General features: G+C 39.3%; 3 protein-coding genes across 16 annotated transcripts in view; 1 reads left to right on the top strand and 2 right to left on the bottom strand.

Moving 5' to 3' along the window:
• Positions 1 to 31: 31 nt before the first annotated feature.
• Positions 32 to 4,596, bottom strand: pins (G-protein-signaling modulator pins). Its single transcript, XM_034320151.2, has 8 exons — positions 4,203 to 4,596; positions 3,265 to 3,630; positions 3,046 to 3,188; positions 2,724 to 2,963; positions 2,175 to 2,646; positions 1,884 to 2,101; positions 1,667 to 1,811; positions 32 to 1,596 (listed from the first exon to the last, which is right to left on the bottom strand). Exons 1-8 carry the CDS (start codon positions 4,245 to 4,247, stop codon positions 1,393 to 1,395), a joined length of 1,833 nt encoding a protein of 610 aa, XP_034176042.1. The 5' UTR covers positions 4,248 to 4,596; the 3' UTR covers positions 32 to 1,392.
• A 1,053-nt stretch (positions 4,597 to 5,649) lies between these two features.
• Positions 5,650 to 9,835, top strand: LOC117602307 (uncharacterized). Of its 9 annotated transcripts, none has more exons than XM_034320145.2 (8): positions 5,652 to 6,273; positions 6,463 to 6,572; positions 6,886 to 7,537; positions 7,643 to 7,791; positions 7,865 to 8,072; positions 8,158 to 8,352; positions 8,417 to 8,546; positions 8,621 to 9,834. In XM_034320145.2, exons 3-8 carry the CDS (start codon positions 6,935 to 6,937, stop codon positions 9,526 to 9,528), a joined length of 2,193 nt encoding a protein of 730 aa, XP_034176036.1. In that variant the 5' UTR covers positions 5,652 to 6,273; positions 6,463 to 6,572; positions 6,886 to 6,934; the 3' UTR covers positions 9,529 to 9,834. The 9 variants fall into 9 exon arrangements, with proteins under 9 accessions (XP_034176030.1, XP_034176036.1, XP_034176040.1 ...); XM_034320144.2 differs by having other exon boundaries at positions 5,653 to 6,273; positions 6,876 to 7,537; XM_034320142.2 differs by having other exon boundaries at positions 5,653 to 6,273; positions 6,868 to 7,537.
• Positions 9,836 to 12,411: 2,576 nt separating this feature from the next.
• The window catches only part of SK (small conductance calcium-activated potassium channel), a 126,293-nt gene continuing 116,611 nt past the window's right edge, over positions 12,412 to 22,093 (bottom strand). For 4 of the 6 annotated variants that reach the window (XM_034319106.2, XM_034319101.2, XM_034319103.2 and 1 more), the window contains one exon: positions 12,412 to 21,889. In XM_034319106.2, the coding sequence (XP_034174997.1) occupies positions 21,263 to 21,889 (627 nt within the window). In that variant the 3' untranslated portion in view covers positions 12,412 to 21,262. The remainder of the gene's footprint in view (positions 21,890 to 22,093) is intronic. The other 2 variants (XR_004580815.2, XR_004580814.2) reach the window with 2 other exon arrangements.

Here is a 22,093-nt window from a genome sequence, read left to right as displayed (position 1 = left end):
GCTCGGTTTTTATAGTCAGTTTCACAGTGAGTTATCAATTTTTTTCTTTTTTTCTTCTTTAGTATGTACATACATCTGAGTAGGCGTGAAACGCTTGTACATACATGTAGGTCGATAGAATTGCATTAACTTATTAAGGCAATTGATTCATTTACCATGTTTAGGGTGAAGATTGTTGACAGAAGCGTTTTATCGCGTATTTACAGACAAAACAACGCGAAGGATTAACAATAATTTAAGTTACTTATCGGATAGATACCCTTTATAAGGTATAAATATATCATAAAATATTCAATGGAATGTTGAAATGCGTTTTTCTTGTTGAGTTTACTTGTTCTTTCTTTAACATTGTTTGGAACACAAGGAGATCAGGCGATTACAGTTACGCTATACTGTATCAAGTTGTAAGTATCTTGGGAATAATTAAGTTTGTGGATAAGTTCCAGCACTTAACAGTACCGGTATTTACTAGACAAATGTTAATTAGGTACTATTGGAATTAGATATACGAATGATCGATCCAGTCTATCCACAAATACTGCCTTAACATTCCGTTTACTCAGAATGCGCAAAGTACAACGAAAATTGATTACGACACTGTAATCAATTAAACTGGTAACGTTCGTTGTAAATTAATATAATTGTACGCGTTAATGATTCTGTTCAACATACGTTTATCATAACGTACAATACACATATAACAATTAACAAATTTCTTTTTTAATACTTGATGTTTGAGATTCTAACGTATCAATTATTTTTGGCACCAATTTCATCATGCTATCGGAAAAATAATCGACGACTAAACAAATTGTGCAAGATCGGATATGCAAGACATAACGCCAGGATTAATAAATCCTTACCATTCAATGTTCATGATATAATAATCCGTCAAAGTGTTTGCAATATTTCCATTCTCAACCTGGCAGTGTTTATAATATTTTTTTATATTTCTTTTCGAACCATTTTCTTTTGCCATTTTCTAACTGTTAATAAATATCGTATTTAAAAAACAATAATACAAAATTATTTTGTACCTAACGCCACGAAACATGTGTCTGTCGAATAACTTAGGCTCATATATTTGGCACCATGTCTTGGATATTCAAGCGAATAAGAAAAAATTTAAAAAAGAAAATGATGTACCCATCGTTGTTGTAAAGTATACAGTGGGGAATTGATACCAGTGGACGGTATGATAGTATACAATTTTTTTAGAATGTGAATCATACTAATGATTTCATAGACTGTGAGTGGAATGCACTAATCGAATACGGCGAACGCTTCGTAATTCATAAAACGAGCCGACGAAAAATCGCGTGGAAGAATAGCTGCAAAATATCAAACAGTTTCATTACCATAGAACTTGACACAACTGTACATATTAATGTTTTAACAAGTTTTTCCGGGTCCGGAGGCTCTTTGATCTTCCATTCGACCAGCTTGAAGTCTTTGTATTAAAGCAAATAGATCCTCCTCTGGAACCGTCGATCCTGCTTGAGTAGCTCCGTTTGATCTTTGGCTGTGTTCCTCTTCGGCGTCGTGTACCGTGGATGCGGCTGGTAAAGGACTACGCTGATCTTCTAGACGAGAACCCTAAAGAATTTGTTCAAATAATATAGCGTATTTAATAAAATAGTACATACAAGGTAAATGTAATACATACCTGGCATCTCACAAGCATTTCAATGAAAGAATCATCGGCATCTTGATTACTGTTTAGGCCTGGTAAGTAAGGCAGTGTCACTCGCTGTTCGTCCATCCTTTTACTTTGCATTCCAGCTATTAAATCTAGTAGATCTTCTCCGTCTCTAAAAATGAAAACGATAAATTACAGTATGCAATATTAATGTACGGCATAATCTAGCATTAGAAATACATACTTCTCGTCGGAATCGCATACTTCAGGAGTAATAGTTCTAAATTTCTGGCTACGATTTGTGTTAAGCGCACAACGTTGGTCATCCATTCTACCAGATTGAAAACGAGACAGAAGATCAAAGAAACTATCTTCTTCTTTTTGAGTAAGTTGCGGGGTTACATTATTACTTTTATCGATTTGAGATTCAGCTTGTTCTTTCAATTTTGTATCTGGTGTAAGCTAAGCACAAATAATAATTGTTATTAAACTATAAAGTCGAATGCTAATTAATTGCATAAGATAATCAAGTTACCTTAATGAGATCCAAATTATCCATACTTTGTCGTCTAAGTCTATATCTACAGGGTGAAGATATATTTATGTTTGAGCTTGTATTGGTCAAAAGTTTTTGTGCAATATTTTCTTTATTATTCTCCTGTTGCCCCTTTTCTAAACCCAGAATTTTTTGTAAATCATCAACATTCATTTGTGCAGTAGCTTGTCCCATTGGATCCTCAAGCTCTTTTGAAATATTTAAGTGTAGATTTGCATAATGCAATGCCTTTTCATGATTGCCCATTGCAGCATACGCATTGCCCAGAGACCAGCAAGCTCTGCCTTCACCTACTTGATCTTTAAGTTGTTGAGCTATTTCAAGATGCCTCAAATGGTATTCTATTGCAGTTGGATAGTCTCGAAGGAGAGTGTATGTGTTTCCTAGAGAATAGCATGCTTGTGCTTCTACTTCTCTATCTCCTAATTCTTGTGCAAGGACTAGAGTTCTCCTATGATACAATGGGGATTAATGTTTACTTACACAATAACTGATTGGTCAGAAAAGAAAGGTAATGAAGATACACACTTGTAATGTTGTGCAGCTTTCTCAAATTCACCAAGGAATATGTGTGAATTTCCCAAATTGCTATTTGCTCTTCTCTCAGCAGCTTTGTCACCAAACTCCTTGGCAATCTTTAATCTTTCATTATGATAATAAATTGCTTGTTGAAAATCTCCCAGTAGGTAAAATGTATTCCCTAGGTTTCCACAGGCTCTGCCTTGGGCAGCAGAGTCCTCCAATTCCTTCATCAACTCCAGGTTTTCTCTACAAAAAGAATTCATGACATTTATGTACTCATCATGACCTATCTTCTAGCTTTGAAAACTTAATGTTTTTATCTTCTTACTCATAATAGCGAACAGCTTGTTGCAAACATTGTCTAACATCCTCAGAGAATTCTCCAGGATCTTGATGACCTACTCTACCAGCTTGTTTTCCTTTAGCATGATAAACATTTCCTAAATTGTACAAAGCCCTTCCTTCACTGAGCTGTGTAATAAAATGACTTATATAAATAACTGGATAATTGAAGGAAGTTGAAATAGTTCAATAGTCTTGCACACACCTTATCTCCAATTTCTCTAGAGATCTCCAAGTGTCTTTTGCAACATATCATAGCCTCATCAAACTTTCCCATAACTTTTAATGTATTTCCCAGGTTTCCACTGGACTTAGCTTCTCCTAACTTATCTCCCATATTACGTGCAAGACTTAAATCCAGTTTATGGTATTGCATTGCTTTTACATAATCTCCAAGATAAAAATATGCATTCCCTAGTTGGCTATAAATTGCACTTAATATCCTTAAGTCATCTGTGCCTGCTTGAATTGCAGCTTGAAAGAATGCCACACCAGATTTGCAATCTCCAGCCTTACAAAGGCGCTCACCCTCCAGTGCCAATTCAAGGCACATGTTCCACCTTTCACTATTCTGTCAAACATAACAAGTTTTTCCATCACATGCTTACCCATTGTTAATTCATATTATGTATTTGATGGTTTAAGATACATGAGAATCTTGTAATAGAATGATACAGGAAACAATTACAAAATAATTAATACATGATTACAATATGCTTCACTGAAAAAAATGTAGGAAGGCTAATGGAATGATCATGGGAGTGGCTGGATATGAAACTATAATAAACTAATTACATACAAGTGATCATAATATCATTTTACATTCTATTTTGCCATTGGTATAAAATGAGTAATATATTTATCGAAAATAAACGCTTCATTAAAAATAAACGTACATATCAATTAATAGATATATAAACATGTATGGTAGGCTAAATGAAAAAGCGCATGTAGTGTGTGATATTCTTTATTTCCGCTTCAATGTAACTTTTATTATGTACAGAAAGAGTTACAAATAAATGGTAACAAAAAATGAACCGAATGATTTGCGAATTAAAGTATTAATCGTACAGAGTAATGATGATCAGAGGACTGGTATGAGTCACGCATGGAAAAGTGTAGTAATTAATATGGTTCACTTACTTGCCCTTCCGACGATAAATTTTCCGCGCTCGCACTCAGAGACATCGTGTTCCTTTTCTTTTTCGTTCCCCTTGCAAATTAACAATCGATCCTTGCGACTTTTACGAGCATAAATAACGCGAATCTTTACGTATACGGTTGGCGATTATTTGGGTTGCAATAATAACTTGACTTGCACAATCTTTTATGCATCGTGATTCAAAAGTTTCCCGTCCGGCAATTTATTTTCTCACAGCATCATCTCCGCGTGCTTTTTACGAAGAATACCCGCGTCGCTTTTCCCTCCAACCTCACACTCGCCGCACTTTCTCAATGTAACTGATGAACAATTCCAGCGTCCAAACAAATGGCGCTCGATGCACTTTACTTGCATAACGTTCATTCAACAGTGACTACAGATCCAAAAGAGACTCGCCTTGCCTTTATTCTGAAGGTGATATCGGGGGTCCTAGACACCCCCAGGTAAAGATACGTGCTGCATGAGCACGTTTGGCAACCCTTTACAGAAAATGGCGGTTTAAGTCAGCAGAAGGGACGGTGTCCACGCCACAGGGGGATTAAACATACACATGCCCTTATTTTATTTTCTGCTTTGTTTTGCTGTATTTATCTTCTTAGCTTACTGAATAAACGCATTAGCAGAATGAACGTGTTGATTTCATTACTCCTGTGTACCCCGCCTACTATCTTATCCCTTTATTCATTACCTTACCCCTATTCGAAGGCCTTACAGGGCTCCTATATCTCCGCATCCCTTATATCCCTTAAACCTTTATAATAAATATATTATAAAAATTGGTTCGAGTAAAGGTAAGTAAAGGTAAGTAAAGTCTTGTGAGATCGCAACAATGTTGCAAAAATGCGAGGCCGGGGTTGCGCTTCGCAGCAATGTTGCAAACAACGTAAACGCCACTTGCAAAATCGCAGCATTGTTGCGAACGCACAACCGCGGCCTCACGTTTTGCAACATTGTTGGGTCCGCGACGATCGCTTGCCTCACAGCGAAATTCGAATTCTATGAGGCACTTTCGCTATTCGTGCGCCACAAGGTTGCAAAACGTGGGGCCGGGATTGCGCGCCTAGCAACATTGCTGCGGCCTCACAAGATGCGAAAAATTCTGTGAGGCAAGTGCTCGCCGTGTACCCGAAAATCTTGCATAACGCGAGGCCGGGGTTACGCGTTTGCAGCATTGCTGCGACCTCGCGGGCGCGTCTTGCGATTTGCAACATTGTGGCGAACGCGCAATCGTGGCCTCACGTTTTGCAACATTGTTGGGTACGCGGCAGGCACCCGCCTCACAGCTAAATCCGAATTCTGTGAGGCACTTTCGCTTTTTGTGCGCCACAAGGTTGCAGAACGCGAGGCCGGGATTACGCGGTTGCAACAATGTTGCGAGGCTTTACTTACCTTTACTTACCTTTACTTACCTTTACTCACCTTTACTCGAACCAGGTTTTATAATGTGTTATTATATTTATAATGTTTTCATTATAAGAATTGCAGGAATATAATGGTTGCAGGAATGAAAGGGATACAGAGATAATGGGTGCAGGAATATAAAGAATTCAAGGATATAAGAAATACAGAGATATGAGGGATCCAGAAACTTAAGTGATATAGGGATGTAATGAATGTTGGGATGTACGGGAAGAAGCGATGTAATGGTTGCGGGTTGAAAGGGGTACAGGAGCTGGTCAAACAGGCACGATTATACCGACTGTACTCTCTGCGTGCAGATCTAACTTCATCCAGGGGTATCCGGGACCCCTAAATAATGACCCTTTCGAGAACAGGCGTGTCCAGTCTTTTTGTATCTGTAGGCCACTGCTGCAAGAGTAGAGTTTGGTGTGTGGAGGGCTTGGTGTTCGATTGGTGAAATTTGACAGAACGTGAAAGCTGAAATGATTTTGCTTTCGTACATTTAATTGTTGGTGAATTAAGTCGGAAATAAATCGAGAAGAGTGAAACGAGCTAATTGAAATAAATATTCAGTGGTGAAGTGAAGGAAGGAACAACTCAACTTGGGAAGATTTCTCATTTCGAATGGATACACAACCTCTCTACTGAATGGTTTTCATCTCCTTGATTTGCTTTTTTGTAAAACTAAGATATTTAATAATAACTGTAGCTGTTCTTTGTTAACACGTATTTATAATTAACGCGTAGTTTAGTACATAAAAGGTATATTAGATTAATAATGAACGATGGTAAGAAGGTAGGTGAAAATTCCAGTAGTGAGGTTGTTAATCAATTTCGAAGCTGTAGGGATCTTAGCGATATCGTGCCTCTCTATATACCACGCGCACTTTATTTAAAACCAATTGCGAAAATAAATGTGTCCGTTAATCTTCCCCAATTAAAAGTTCCAGGTAAAATTCCTTAAAAAACCGTGATTATTTTGTTTTCCTCTGTATTGTTATTTTTCGGGAATGTTGTCAGTTTAATTCATTATCTTGTAAAATTTTATTAGCCATATGTATATATTCTTGAACTATCATTATTCAGTATTTAAACTATTGAGAATTCATCCCCATAACTTAATCCTCCGAGTTTTTCAGGCATGGTAGATATTGATAATAATAGTAATATTCATTTTTGTAACAGGGAATATATGCAGTTATGTTAAATTATGCGCAAATCTATAAATATATATAATATTTTTAGCATAGTAGGTTTTTACAGAAAATTAACTGCGATATAAACAGGAAAAACGATATCAACATGGGAAGTAATGGAGAAGATACGTGCCTTTATACTACCGGACGAGTTTGCATCTCTGAAGGTAGCGAAGAGTACGCTGGAATTTATCAGATTGGAAGGAGATTTACAAGACAGGTGCAGACTGCAGCGTGTACTAGCAAGATTGGATTCTCAGCGTTTGAATCTGTCCGGATTTCCGAATGTGTTAAAAGTCCGGGCAGCGGAGGCAAAGGATGACTTTCCCACCAGACATAGTTGGGATTCTTACTTCAGAGATGCCAAGCATATGAACGAATTGAAGCCTGGAGAAAGGCCTGACACTATTCATATGACAGGATTGCCTGTTAAATGGTTCATAGAGGATGGTGGAACACTCCCTAGCGAATCCTTGATCACTAAAATCTTTAAGAAATGGGGAACACTCAGAAGGATTGATGTACCTGCTGCTGATGCTTATAGATCTAGAATGCGTCTTGGCACAAATATTAACAAGTTTAGCTATGAGGATGGAATATTTTTTGATGCATACATTCAATATGTCGAATATATGGATTTTGTTAGAGCTATGGATGCTTTACGCGGGATGAAACTTCTTAAAAAAGAAGGAGAGAAAGCATTCACAGCTGCCATTAAGGTGTGTTTAATATGTGAGTTTGCTGCATGAATTGTGTAGATTGTAACTGTAACTTGTAATTGTTATAATAAAGAATATTATTCCCATTTTCGCTATTTCATCTAGATCGATTTTGATAAAACAAAACATATGAGCGATAGCTCTGTTGCTCACAGAGAATTCGAAAGAAAACGCCTTATAGCGCAGGATACATTAGCGGCAGAACGACTTCGTCGGAAAGAGGAAGCTGAAGAGAAGCGTCGCGAAGAACAAAAGTAATTAGAAGTAAAATATAGCAAAGAGTTGTGAACTTAACGCAAATTACATTGTATGCTTCTGTTTCTGTAGAAAGAAAGAAGAGGCTGATGCAGCAGCTAAAGAAATTAGACGACGAAAACGGGAAGAGAAAAGAAAACGTAAAGTTCTGACTAAATTTCGGAAAAAGGAAGAGGATAAAGTGTCTATGAAAATCGCGAGGGAGGGACAAAAATTAATAAAAGCACAAAGGCAACTCGAAAGTATTCGTCTTTTAGATGAATTATTTGATAGGATAAAGGTATAATTTAATGAAGCTCTGATTATTATAATCTACTGCTTTCTACTATGAAAATTAACCTGATATTCGTGTATATTATTTTAAGATAAAAGTAGAAAACAATGAAATTACAATAGAGGAAATATCGAATGCGGATTTAAAAAAGGATGAGAAGAAGAATAATAAAATAGATGATGGCACGGAGGCATTAAGTTCTGACGATAATTCGAAAGAAGGCAAGAAAGACAAGAAAGCGAAAAAATCGAAGAAGAAGAAGTCGAAAAAGGAGAAAAAGAAAAAGGTAGGAAGTTCTTTTTTCTTATATTTATACATTGTATTAACGAAATGTTTTCGCGTTTCTACAGAAAAAACGTAAAAAGGGAAAAGACTCTGAAAACACGGCAAGTCTGAGCGAAGATTCAGGTGCAGAGGAACAAGTGAAAAAATTAAAAAGCGTACTGAAACAGAATGTTGCATATCCATCCTCGTCTACAAGTAAGTATCACTAGCAGTAAGGACAAATATCAAATCATAAAATATATATGAACTAAATAATTTTAATGTTCCAGCTGCCACTTCTTTGGAACCTCTTTCTTACCCGACCCTTTATCCCCGATTTCCACAACCATGGTGTTACGAAGCAGCACTGCCTATGCTTTATCCTAGTTTTCCAAGAGGTATGCCCAGGGGTGGCCGTTTTCTGCGCGGAAGGGGTAGAGGATTTTCATGGCGTAACGCTGGAAATCCTCGCGCAGTACACACGTTTAATCCTCATCTATATAACGAGCAGTATTACAAGTACTTCGCTCATTTAGTAGGTCAGGATTATCATTCTTTCGACTACAGAAGTTCACGGTCGCGTAGCCGTAAGGGTTCGTTGAGTAGATCCAGGTCGAGAACAAGATCGAGGTCAAAATCGCGATCGAGGTCGAGATCCAAGTCCGGTTCAAGATCAAGATCCAGGTCGCCGAGTAAATCAAGATCGAAATCACGGTCGCGATCAAAGGTGCGAACCAAATCGAGATCGAGAAGCAAGAGACGTAGTAAAAGTAAAAGCAGATCACGATCATCTAGAAGAAGACGAGGCAGATCGAAAACGAGATCGAGATCTTCCTCGAGGGTAAGGTCTCGATCGCGTCGATCAAGGTCCAAGAAGAAATCTCGCTCGAGAAGTCGTTCTAAGGTCCGAAATAACATTAGGAGTCGCTACAGACGAAGAAGAGAAAGATCGATATCAAAAGTAAAGATCACCAGAGCTAAATCTCGCAGTACGTCGCCTAAGAGAAGATCTCGCAGCAGAACGTGGTCGATGCCAAAGTCTCCTGGAAGAAGAAGAAGAAGCTGTTCCTGGTCGAAAGGCGTTGACGCTGTTGATCGTAAAGCAGAGACTGACAAATCATTGCAGACGACAAAAGAAAAAACTGAGAACAAAGAAGCATCACAAGTATCTCATTTGGAGAACATAACTTCCGACTGACAAGAATTGATGACAATTCTTTCTTTTTTATGCCTCTGATCCCATCGCGTAAGAAGAACCGCGTCGTAAGAACTTGTACAAAGCTTGTAATCGTATTCATGCATACTAACATCTGTAGCATTTATTTCATATAGATATACCTTTAGAAGATATAGTTTTGTTCATGCCATTGTATTTTCCTTATTTCAAATGACAGTTTAGTCACGATAGGGTAATCATATGAGCAATTCATTGATCTCCGAAGCTTGTCGCATTAATTGATTTTGTATATACATTAAAGCAATCGACATTTAATAAATCAATTTATAACTATCTTGTTAAATTATTTATTGACCCAAATCTTATATATATAAAGCGCAAAGACGTCCGTTCGTATCACTTTTCAATTTGAGAATACTAGGGTTAGAGTTAGATAGGTGCGCAGAGAGTCACCGGGGTCTCTGACACCCCAAGATGATATTTTGTCGGTACGCAGAGTTGCCGGGGTTCCTGATACCCCAAGATGATATTTGGTGGTGCACAGAGGGAGTCACCGGGGTCCCTGACACCCCAAGATGATATTTTGTCGCTACGCAGAGAGAGTCACTGGGGTTCCTGATACCCCAAGATGAATTTGCCAGCGCGCAGAGACACTCACCGGGGTCCCCGACACCCCAAGATGATATTTTGTCGCTTCGCAGGGAGAGTCACTGGGGTTCCTGATACCCCAAGATGATATTTGGCGGTGCGCAGAGACAGTCACCGGGGTCCCTGACACCCCAAGATGATATTTTGTCGATGCGCAATCGCCGGGGTCCCCGACACCCCAAGATGGTATTAAATCGGTGCGTAGAGAGTCACCGGGGTCCCTGACACCCCAAATGATATCAGGTCGGTATACAGAGAGCACCATCGATGCATCGGGGTCGCTGACGCCCCGGATGCCATAATGTCGATATGCAAAGAGGATAACCCGTGCTTCGGGGTCGCTAACACCCCAAGCCGTGGCCATTGCGCCATCTATATAAAAGCGGCGTAAACTATTCGTTAACTTACCGACTATCGAAGGTTCGATTACCGACTGTCAGAAGTTTGGTTGATAAGTCGGTAATTTATTGACTAGTTTCCGCTGGTTTTGTATAGATGGCGCAGCGATCGAACTTTAATAATACTTAGTTTTAGGCGGTCTTTTCAAAATTTAAGTTTGTCAAATAATTATTCTAACAATTTTTCGTTCGTGTATATATATATACTGAAAGTTCATCTTACCGTTTAATATAATTATTCTTCAAGAGATCCTTTAGTTACAAGGGTTCTGAAAAACAAATTCAAAATTAAAAACACCTTCAGGGTAAGTAAAAAGATACTCAGATCCGACTTGCAAATTTTATTTGTTTTCGGCATGAAAATGCATTGGTTCATAAACATTGTTAGTCATTATACCCCTATCCCTTCGTAAGGTTCGAAGATCGTTTTTTTTTTCTTTTTAGCAGCGCTCCTCGGAGATACACGCTACGATTAGAGATTTACTTATCAACTGGTGCTTCGCTTGATATTAATTCGCCTATGATTAACAAGGATCGAAATTCATCGGTTCACATCTTTTTTTACTTTATATTAGTGCCATGATTAGCACCGCCTCTGTTTACTCGACGTTCTTCTTAAACACGCATGTTTTTCTCTTTAAAAATATCTGCTCGTTTGTCTATCATTCTAATCGCTCAGGATAAGTCAATGGGGCCCTTTATACAATAACAATATAAATAGAAACAGAATATTCTTATAAGTTACTTAATAATACAATTTTATAATAAAAAGAAATGCACGGCGTTGTTTAGATTAAATAATTCAGGATTATTTCGATATTTCGGCAAATGAAAATTATTCTATACGATTCAGCCCTTTCGAATAAGACTTTCTTGTAAAATCGAATAAACAGAAGATTATTTCAATTTTTATCGACTCATCCTGTACATTCAGTACCGTCTTTACCTGCTGTTCCTGTCATCGCTTTCTTTCACACTGGTTTCTCAATTACCTTCTCTTCTTTTATTTATTTTTTTCATTTTAAATCGTAACTACCGCTACGGTATCTTCGGAATTGATTAGATATTGACTACTTTCAAGATTCGTTGCGTGGGAATTGTTTCATATTTATTTTCTTCTTAGTTTCTCCTCTCAAAATTGAATCGTCGCGCGACGATAGCGTTCGCGAACGCTCGCGAGATTCGCGATCATATCGCGCATTTATCGAGGGCAGGAACGAGATCTAGCTGGCGACGAAATTACAAACATTTTCATAGTTTTTTGGTCTTGCTTGACCGGCGACGAGTAGTAGAACGAACGCTATCGTCTGCGTTCATTGAATCGGTAACTGGAGGAACGAACTCCTTGTTTCACGATCGACTATCATTTAATATGCAACAAACTAATTCTTTGAAATTCTAAGTAAGGAACCGATTTCTAAGTTAATAATTACCAATTTCATTCTTTTATCGTGCCATTTCTTAAAACTGTTTCGTAGAAAGATTCGAATACACAGCATGTAACTCGATATTGTAGTTCGTTAGGTTAAATACTCGTCCATAAAATGGGTGCAAAAATCCGCTTGTTCCTCGAGTCACCGAGGCAATTCTCCTCGAAATCGCTCTGGATCATTCGCACGCTCACAGAGGTACCACCATATCGTTTGCATCAATCTCGTTTCATTCGTCACGGTGTACACTCTAATAGTGAATCGTCCATTTTCCAATGGTAAAGCCTCTAAAGTTTACTCAGTCGTTGATACTACGTACAAAAAAAAGAAGTCCCGTGAGATACAAGGGAGAATGAAATGCGGGGCAAACAAGTTCGAACGAAACAGCTTAAATTTGTAGAGTACAGCTGCGCGATCGATTAAGCTCAATCCTTTGACTGTTTTTTTTTTTCACAAAAATTCGATTTCACTGATAGTCGAATATTAAAAGATTTCCAGAATGATGTTCCTCCAACGAAAGAAGGGTATTTTGTTAGAAACTTTATTTATGTACGTACGTACGGTTCCCTATGTTTCTAGAAATTAAATAATTTTGCAGGGTGTTGGATTGAAAACAGTCAAAGGGTTAATTCTTTAACGCGATGAACGATATTATATTTGGCTACGAGGTTTACTGGCCCTTTCGAATATACTATTTACTATTATTTCTCTATTAAAAAGTTTCTATCTAGCTCTCTTCGATTTATCTTTTTTTTTTTTACAATCTTTTCATCTGTGTATGCGCATGTATGTACGTGTGTTTTTATTTCTGTTTCTTATAATAATTATGGAACAGTTCAATAGAAAATTAGCGAAGATACAAATTTCTCTGGGTTCCTTTGAAATTCGACCGGCACGTCGAGCGTTTGGGAAATGAACGACCCAAAAGTACAATTTTATTATTTTTTTTTTTCACTTTGAGCAAGCATCACATGCTTTTCATCATCGCCAGACATTGTTCAATATCATTGAAGTGCTAATGCGACACCCTGTGGGCTATTTCCTTCGTAATCTACACCTCTTTAGACGGGCTGTGTTACATTGAACGGACACACGGAAGTTGCAACCTCTTTCTATTGTAAAAATAGTTATTAAAGTTTTTGCGAATTAAAGGTTTAGTAATAAATTAAAGATGGAACTTTGATTTTAATTCTTTTGCACCGAGTGTCATTGAAACGGGTTGATTTATTATAAATTATTGAATCCGCACGTAAATTGTTAAATTTTAATGTAAATCTAATTCTATAATACTCATTACAATTGTTGCAAGTGAATTAGACAGAGAATTATATTAATGACATCACAAATTTCAGTAGTACGAGTCAATCACTTGTTAGGCATCTCTGTATCACCGAATTTTGACACTGCAGGAACGTGATATTTGATAATGATTGCAATCACCATTTAAAATAATGATAAATAAAATTTCAGGATTGATGTATCACTGTTAAATCGTTCGTTTCCGATGACAGCCGATAGAATCCTTCTTTCTTATGAAATAAATGTCGCAGCAAAAATTTCAGTGATACGAGTCAATCATTTGTCAGACGTCCCCCTCTGAAACAGATTTTAATCACTAAATTTTGGAACACGATGTTCAATAACCCTCTAAAATAATAATAAATGAAATTTTATCACTGTTAAATCATTTATCTTCGTTGCATCTTCCGGGTCTTCCTTCAAAACTTACTAACAGAGAAGATAGATAGATAGAGAGAAAGAGAGAGCTCGTTAAAAAAGACTGTTTCCCCCTTAACACGTGGTCGACTAGATCATCCTATGTAGATTAATAGGTAGTACTTTACTTTAGTAATTTTTTGGTCATTTTACGTAACAAGTTACACGGCGACAGCCCGCTAGGTAATATTGGTAAAGATCTTAATAAAGTGTCTGAGAGTTAAAACCGTTTAAACGCTACCGTAACGTTATTCGTAATAATAGTAATGACGATGATGGTAATAATAATACGCGATAATAATAATAATCATTCGTAATAATGACAACAATAATAAACGATTAATACGTGGCAATAACATAGTAACGCTCGTATAAATCGCTCGGAAATATATTTTCCGGCATTAAATCGACTCCTTTCTTCTTCTTCATCATCTTTTTTTTTGTTGTTGTTACCTTTTACGCTGTTTCTCGTATAATTTACCACCGTTGCGCTCTTAAAGGAGGACCGATTGAACCGTTTGCGATCATTGAATGGCTCTTTCACGTCGTTTACCCACTTTCACGCTTCGCGTGTTTCTTTATTCTCCCTTAAAGCCTCCTCTTCTCTTTCAACATTTTACTCGAACGCAAATATTCGATCTGTCAGCCCATCGAATGGAAACTCGCGACATAAAGGAAGAAAGTATACGAGAATAACGTGGAAATAACATGTCTCTGTTCGCTATGCTTATGTACAAAGATAGTTGGATTTAGCCTACGCGTTTCGGTTACGATTTTTCCTTTTCTTCTCCCTCTTGTTCAGCGTTTACAACGTGCCCTATTTTTTTTTTTGCGTAATAAATTTCAAATCTTTTTTTTTTATTTCACACTTGATATTTCTGTTTCGAGCCACGGACGCGTTCTCGTGACCGACAACGCTAAGAATCCCGCGAAATAAAGGCCGCTGCATCGTTGCGCGCTGCAACCTGTCGTAAACGATAGTTTTCTTGTTTCCTTGGAACAAGAAACCCGTTCCATTATGGCAATGGGTTGAACGTGACGCAACCGCACGCTGGTGTAACACAGGCTCGTTCGAAACGCGGTTGCACGTCGATCGATCGAAATATACTGCAAATGTTTCGTCTAAAAATCAATTCAAACTTGGCAAATCATTTCCCTTCCATTTCTAATTTTCAGAGCGATTTTACAGAGTCCTTTCTCACCACCTCTTGATGGAGTATTCGAATGGGTGGTTTAGGTATTTATTTGTAATGACTATTAAGATACTAATAAAATTACGTGAAAAATACTTAGAAAAAAAGAAGAAATAATTGAACTAAAAAGACATTCTATGACATAGAACATTTTTCATTTATGGTGACTCGTTGAACACGTCCTCCTAATCGAGAGTGTTAAGGGCTGTAAACGAATATCCTCGCAAAACATTTGCATTGCTTGTATCGTCAACGTGCAAACTGAACGTCAAATGACCATTATTAACATTGTACATGAGAACGTTACGCAACAAAGGGGTAGGAGCACTCCCATTCTCAACAGCAGGGCGTCCGTGCACGCCGTTGTTCCCGTGTTTTCGAACCCATTGAGCGTACAAAATACCTATGTACACATATAAAGTACAACATTTAAACACACGCGAAACATTCGACGTGTTCGAAAACACAGTGACCGGACCGGCGTCGTTCGAACTCACCCCTGAACACAAAAGCGCCCCCCTTTGGATCCTTACAAGAGACGTGTATAAACTCTGCTCAAAACAAAGGCCATAATGCACGCTTCGATATAATATATATATATACACTATATACTATAATATCGGGTATATTACATAATATAGTATACACATATGTACAGGTATAAACATACAAATCAATCTCGGCATATTTATGATGGGACAGAGGATTCGTTCACCTGGAACCGTTCCATTTTTCTGAACAATAGGAATGAATAATTGTCAGCTAAGTGGTTGAACATTTTAGCAACTAAACGTTTGAAGGATTAATTCCTAACTGAATTGAAACAATGTTATTAGGCTTACAAATATTATTTGCAAATGGAAAAATGGCACTCCGTTAGGGGATTAATGTCGTTAATAGACAATATTGATAGCCGCGCTATTAGTAGGTATTTCTACTGATTTACCTACGTCGCGACGCGTCGTTCAGAATAATGGCAATACTTCAGACGAACGAATCGCAACGTCCCATGCACGCATACTGTATGATTCTTGATGGTATATGAACGCACGAAGGAGAGTCAATGAAGCAATTTCACTCGGGCAACGTACAGATCGCCAGTATAAGGTCCTTTCCGTGGGATATCACACTGTAAACCATCCCCTTTGTCCTGCTGATCCTTCAGCGTAAACGCGGATCGAACACCTTTCCTTTTATATACGTACATGTCTAGCTGCATCTGATGGAAAATCGATTTCCTTCAATTTTCTCTATCGTTCGATGTTTCGAAAGCTACTTTTACTTTAACATAATTATCGATTAAACGAGAAATCATGGAAACTTTGATCCAATTTAAACGAATCTTGTTTTCTTCTTTTTCTTTTAACTTTCCTCTCCACGATCGAACAGAATTCATTCTAATCGGGTTTCAATGTCTACGTAAGAGGCTAATTAATGACTCGAAGCAACAATGGTACCGATCAGTCCAATCGAAGCCACGCAAATCAAAATCATCGATTTAAATAACTGATGGTTAAAGATCATTTGGCTTCGAATCGTTTCTCATCCACGTTGAACATTTTTCTTTTTTAAACCTTTTCGTGATCAACTCATCGTCAATGATCTGGCTACTCGTATTTATACTATATAATACTTATAGAATCGTCTCCTCTATCGCCTAAATGCATCGATATCGAGATACGTGTACATGTATGTTTGTGTGTAGTTTTTTTTTAATTATCTATTTCTTTTCTTTTTTTTTTGTAACTTGGCGTGGTCTTCCTGGCACTATAATGCACTTTTAAGAAATCTATATAAAAATATCGTGTGGAGTTGTGTCCGGTATTTTGAGCCGCGACAGAAATAGGTAGAGATAGAGATAGTAAGAGAGACAATTAGAGGAAGAAAGAAATGGAAACGAAGAACAAGTTATTAGGAGATAGAAAGAGGCAGCTAGAGAGAGTAGAGGATAGAAGACAGAAGGGGAATGAGAACATTGTGACAATTGTGTCTTTTTGTTTCTTTTTTTTTTTTTCTTTGGTCCCGTTTCGCGTTTCGGAGTGGCCGCGAAACAACGCTTTCGAAATGAAACGATAAACGGACAAGACAAACCAGGTCCCAACATTTTCCGCCGGAAACGAACGTTCGATCATTTTTGAGGGCAGAAAAGTCTTCTGTCCACCCCTTCTGCTCGTATCTTCGATCCTGACTGTAGAGAAGTCTTCGGCTTTCTTCTCCGAGTCCTTTGTCTTGTTTCCTTTCATTGTCTTCACAGAGTGATGGCTCTTCGAGACGTGGTCGAATCTGCCCCCAAAAATCTCGATCTTCAGGTTCTCTTTTCCTGCGTGTCGATCGTGTGCAGTTTTATCGTTTTCTTTTTTTTTTTTTTTTGGTGTGGTTGCTTTTATTTGTCTCCTTTCGCTTTTCTCTTAACGTTATCCTCGTTTCACGGGTCGTCGCTGAGCGTACGGCTCGCTTTTCGGAGCAGTGAACATCTTCCGGGATCAATTTCCGCACGACGAACGCGTGTCAGCGACTCGCAAAATTAATAAACAACGTGTACACGATTAATTGTGACAGTATTTCTGAAAGGACACTAACGGAATTATTTCAAGAATTATTTTCAACATTTTTTTTCTAGCAATAATTATCATTAGAGAATGATTCGAATCTTTGAAATTTGTTAATTTATTCAACGATAGTCATACTTTAAAACGATTTCATTTAAATACATATTTTACCAGCTAATGTCCTTCCATCTGTCATATATCTCTGTATTTTCGTGTACACGCGTGTATATATGTATATATGTGTTTGTATAGAACGTATATATCCGATCGCGTCGAAGAAACGAATCGTCACATGGGGTGACATGATTCATTCCGTCGATGCGACTCGTTTTCCCCCAATCACCTAGTGAACCTCAACGTTTACTATCAATTAACGTAATTAACTCGATTCGCTCGCGCGTACGTAACGCGTTATCCGGCACGTTTCCGTATCGAGACATCGATGTGCCGTGGATCGTGTTTGCTAACGGATGGGAACGTCACGCGACCGGAAACTCGATCATTTGCAAAGATTAATCCTCGCAAAACTAGGTTTCAAGATTTACATTTAAAACTATGCGACGTACAAAATAGCCTAATTTCTTGTACATCACTTTAAATAAAAAATTATGTTTGCAAATTTATTTTAGAAAATAATTGATCCAATTTTCTAATCAAAATTTTGTTCATTTTATGGAAGAGCCAAGAAAATTCATTTGATTGCGTAAACTGTGGTTAGAAGGGAGGAAACAAAGAAAAGATTTATTTATGAAATTAGATTGAAAAGACCTCGTATAGTTCTATGACGGTTAATCGCGATAGGCTTGAATCACGGTCGCGTGTGCTTCCTGCCAAACCGTACACTTTTTACGACCACGAAGAATACGAACAAAGGGTTTCAGGACTGCCTCAGATGCTGCTCTTAACAGGAAGCGGTAAATTGAATATCCTGCTGAGGAAACGTGTCTCACAGGAGAAGGATAAAATGAAGTGTCGTGGAAAAAATTGATGGAGAACTGAAGGTAAGCTTGTCGCGACTGAAATTTAAGGAAACTTTTTATGCGACATAACAATCTAGAGGTTTATCATTAATTTGGCTTTCAAAGTTTATAATCTTTGGAATTTTAAGGATGTTCCGTGGAGGATCGAAAAATGCGGAAATATTCTATACGAAATTTATTATAGAAATTTATTATCTTCCAGTTTGAACAATTGAATACCAAATTTGTTCAAATCGGAATTGAAACTGTACCTATAGCTAATACAGGCTTGTATTAATTTTTATTTTTTTCAATATCAAAGTTTTTTCAAAGAAAATTCAATGCTATGATTTAGTTAACATAGTTTCCTATATTTTCACCCACCGCTTCCTGTTCGAGCTACTACATCACCCAGTCCTGTCGCGGATATTGAACGAAACATCGTTGACGAATTATTCCCCATTTATCTACTGTTATTTCGTTCGATTAAGCTTATCTCATAACAACAGCTTCGTACGTGTGCGTGCCGTTTGATCCAACCAATCGCGTAACACTGAATATTAATCTTCCAGGGGGGGGAAAAAATCATTGTACGCGAGAAACGATTCAAAGGAGATCATCCAACAACCGGCTCAGAATCCTTTTATGCTTCCTCTTTCATCTGGCTCCCTTTGGGATTTTTCGTAGAAACCGAATTCATTTCCATAATAAGAAACGTGGTATATTCCGAAACGACCTCGAAAGAAGTTCGTTCATATATGAAGACGCGTTCCTCGAGTGACCCAGGACCGACCTATATTTTAAGATTTCTAAGTGATCGCCAATATCTCATCCGCGCGAAAGTATTTCATCCTTAACAAGGAATATTTCCGAAATTTTCTAGTAAAAATTTTTGAAGACGCATTTTCGAAATTGCACGGTTGATTTTCTTGAAAGTAGAAGAAGTCGGGTCAGGGTCATAGGTAGATCGTTTTTCAATGAATGATCAAATTCGTAGGTAAGCACCGTTTGTGTTATCCATTACAAAAATAAATTCGTTCTCTGTTAACGAAACGCCAGAGAACTTTGACACGTTCCAGCGAACCTTACATGGTGCATCCCCTTTACGTCTATCTACAACATTTCGTTGGCAAGAAATTTTCGATAAAATCAATATTTACGAGTGGACCACACAGTGTGCACACGCGTACACTGTTGTGCTTAGACCGTTTATTAAATAAAAAAGAAAAAAGAATTTCCTCCCCCGTCGGTGGAAACGTAGCCTTTGTACCCGTGCACCGTGTACATACACCTTGTATACGCTAACAATATAATATCCTATGTAACCTACGGACGTTAAAGCGGATAAGATCACTTTGCATTCTCCTTCCGTCAGCCCCGGGGATTGTTTCGTGGTCTCTTGGTGGCCCTTGAAGCTCGTCCAGCGTCACTTGACTCGGGGGTGTGAGGGGCGGCGATTCAATGTTCGTGTCGATTCATCTTTGTTTCTTTGATGCGATCTTGCATGATGAAGTGTCTTCTGTGTGTTCGAACGATCGTTACCTGATAAACAATTTGCGATCACAAGGCGGAAAGAGTAAAAAAGAATAATGAACGATAAAATTTCATTTACCATCGATCGAGCTGATGCGACGTGTCGTTGATCGAACGATCGACAACGCGAAATTGCTTCGTGATCGCAATTTGTACACCGATATTCTGAATTCTCTCGGCGAAGAAATTCGGGAAGTGTGTAAAAATGATGTCACGTGTATCGAGGCTGAACAACGTAAAATTATAATGGATAATTCTAGGGTAATCGCGTGGCCAGAAGAGTACGCATTTAAAATATACCGCAGCCCGTTGCGCGCACGATTCGAAACGAAATTAAAATTCTTACCAAGGTACGCGACGTCTCGCAGGAAACGACTTAATCCTCTAGGAAACGCTTCCGGTGTGCGTTCGTCGTCAGTTCAAGAGCCACCGTTTTCTTCTCGCCGAGGCGAGACGTTCTCCGCGCGCATTGAATGCACACACAAGTGGTGCCTGTCCTTTTCATTTTTCTTTCTTTCTTGTTCACGAGGTATACAGCGATTAGATGGAGTTCGTGTGTGTGTGTGTGTGTGTGTGTCGAATATAATATTTAAATATTAAGAAAAAAGTTTTCAGGCACGCAAGTTGGGCAGGGGAGCAGCTCGCAGCGAGTGGAAGAGGACACTCGCGTCCCTTAGTCCCTCCCTTCGTTTCGCACGTTTCCGTGAATCTCCAACCGGGGATCGATCTCGTCCCCGAGCAAAGATTCTTCCTCTCGGCACGTGCGCGTCTTCCCTATCCCTTTTTATCCTTCTTCTCTTTCTCGTTTCGTTTAAATAAGAAGACACAGTCAATCGGGAAGAGGATTGGACCCGTTGTTTACGCAACTGCAGCAAGACTTTCGTTTGATCTGCGCTTAGAAAAGTAGGCGGCTTCTTCATCCCCGCGAATAATCGAAGGAAAACTCGAACCTTCAGGCAGTCTGTGCGTTTGTGTGTATGTGTTCTCTTTTCTTTTTCTTTTACATCGTTCTACTTCTTCGCCAGGAACGTATAATTCACCGTCAGGTCGACGTGAAAGCAGCACAAAACCGAACGACTCTATCCACTAGAGTCAACGAATTCACAGTACACCTGAACATGGACCTGAAGATACTTCCTATCCCCGAAAGAGAGAGACACACTGAGAGAGAGAGAGAGAGAGAGAGAGAGAAACGAGAGAAGGATTACAAGAGAGGTCGGATAAACGATCGTAGAGGAGGGACTTGAGGAGACGCGAGCGTCGTTGAGGTGACCGAACATCAACGGTTCGGTTCCCTTAATACGAATGCTGCGGCTGCAAAGACGAGACTCAGCTGTGTGCAGACGTGTCGGAGCCCTGACTGTTGCCCAGTCCTCCCATTCCGGGCTGCGAGGTGAGCCTGGTGGCCGACTGCGAGGTCGTGGTCGTGGCCACCGTGGAATGTGCCAGGCTGTGGTGCCTTCCGGTCTCTGGCACCAGGTGAGGCGTACGGCTCGAGACCGGTGGTAAGATCGAACTGGCCGGCCAAGGATGAAGGGACGCGGTGCTGGGTGCGCTTGGCACGCTCCTCGAGTGCGGCAGCGAGTTCGACAAGTTGGCCAGAGGATGATGAGCCGACACGGAGATGCCCATCGTCATACTGTTTACCATTGGCACACCGCCACCGCCGCCCCCACCGCCACCCCCGCCACCCCCGCCGCCACCGCCGCCGCTACCCGAAGACGCCATCGCGACCGCGGTGTCCGGGTGAAGGAAGTTGCGTCTCTGCTCCATCCTCTCGGCGTGCTGGGCCAGACACCTGGTCAACTCTTCCGGCAACAGCTCCAGCTGAGCCTGGAGACCGGTCAGTTTCTCTTCTAGGCCGATCAGCCGATCCTCCAGACCCACCAAACGTTCCTCCAGCCCGTCCTGACGGGTGCTCATGTCGGACACGATCTCGTACACTGTGTTCTGCGTCTGTGTGAAAAATAATTAGTCCTAGTTATGAGCCCGCCGAGGAGGCGACGCGAGTAGTACGGAACTACGAGTGGTCGGACGAGGGGAAAGGGATTGGTATAAGGTTGTACAGGCGGATATTTTCTCTGGAGTGAGGCAATGCGAGTGGAATAGGATCCTTCGTGTTCAGGCAAGTAGAGTAGGCCTGTATGTTGTCAGACAAGT

This window comes from Osmia lignaria, chromosome 13 (genome assembly GCF_051020975.1).
Source record: "Osmia lignaria lignaria isolate PbOS001 chromosome 13, iyOsmLign1, whole genome shotgun sequence".
Taxonomy (NCBI): domain Eukaryota; kingdom Metazoa; phylum Arthropoda; class Insecta; order Hymenoptera; family Megachilidae; genus Osmia; species Osmia lignaria.
This window is presented reverse-complemented; position numbering and strand designations above follow the sequence as displayed.

Bases quoted from the DNA above. Each gene is read 5' to 3' on its own strand.
- LOC117602307 (XM_034320139.2), top strand. From the start codon at position 6,401: ATGAACGATGGTAAGAAGGTAGGTGAAAATTCCAGTAGTGAGGTTGTT. The intron at 6,573-6,908 runs GTAAAATTCCTT...CGATATAAACAG, and splicing joins TCCCCAATTAAAAGTTCCAG to GAAAAACGATATCAACATGG. The intron at 8,547-8,620 runs GTAAGTATCACT...TTAATGTTCCAG, and splicing joins ATATCCATCCTCGTCTACAA to CTGCCACTTCTTTGGAACCT.
- pins (XM_034320151.2), bottom strand. From the start codon at position 4,247: ATGTCTCTGAGTGCGAGCGCGGAAAATTTATCGTCGGAAGGGCAA. The intron at 3,631-4,202 runs GTAAGTGAACCA...TATGTTTGACAG, and splicing joins ATTTATCGTCGGAAGGGCAA to AATAGTGAAAGGTGGAACAT. The intron at 1,812-1,883 runs GTATGTATTTCT...TTTCATTTTTAG, and splicing joins GTATGCGATTCCGACGAGAA to AGACGGAGAAGATCTACTAG.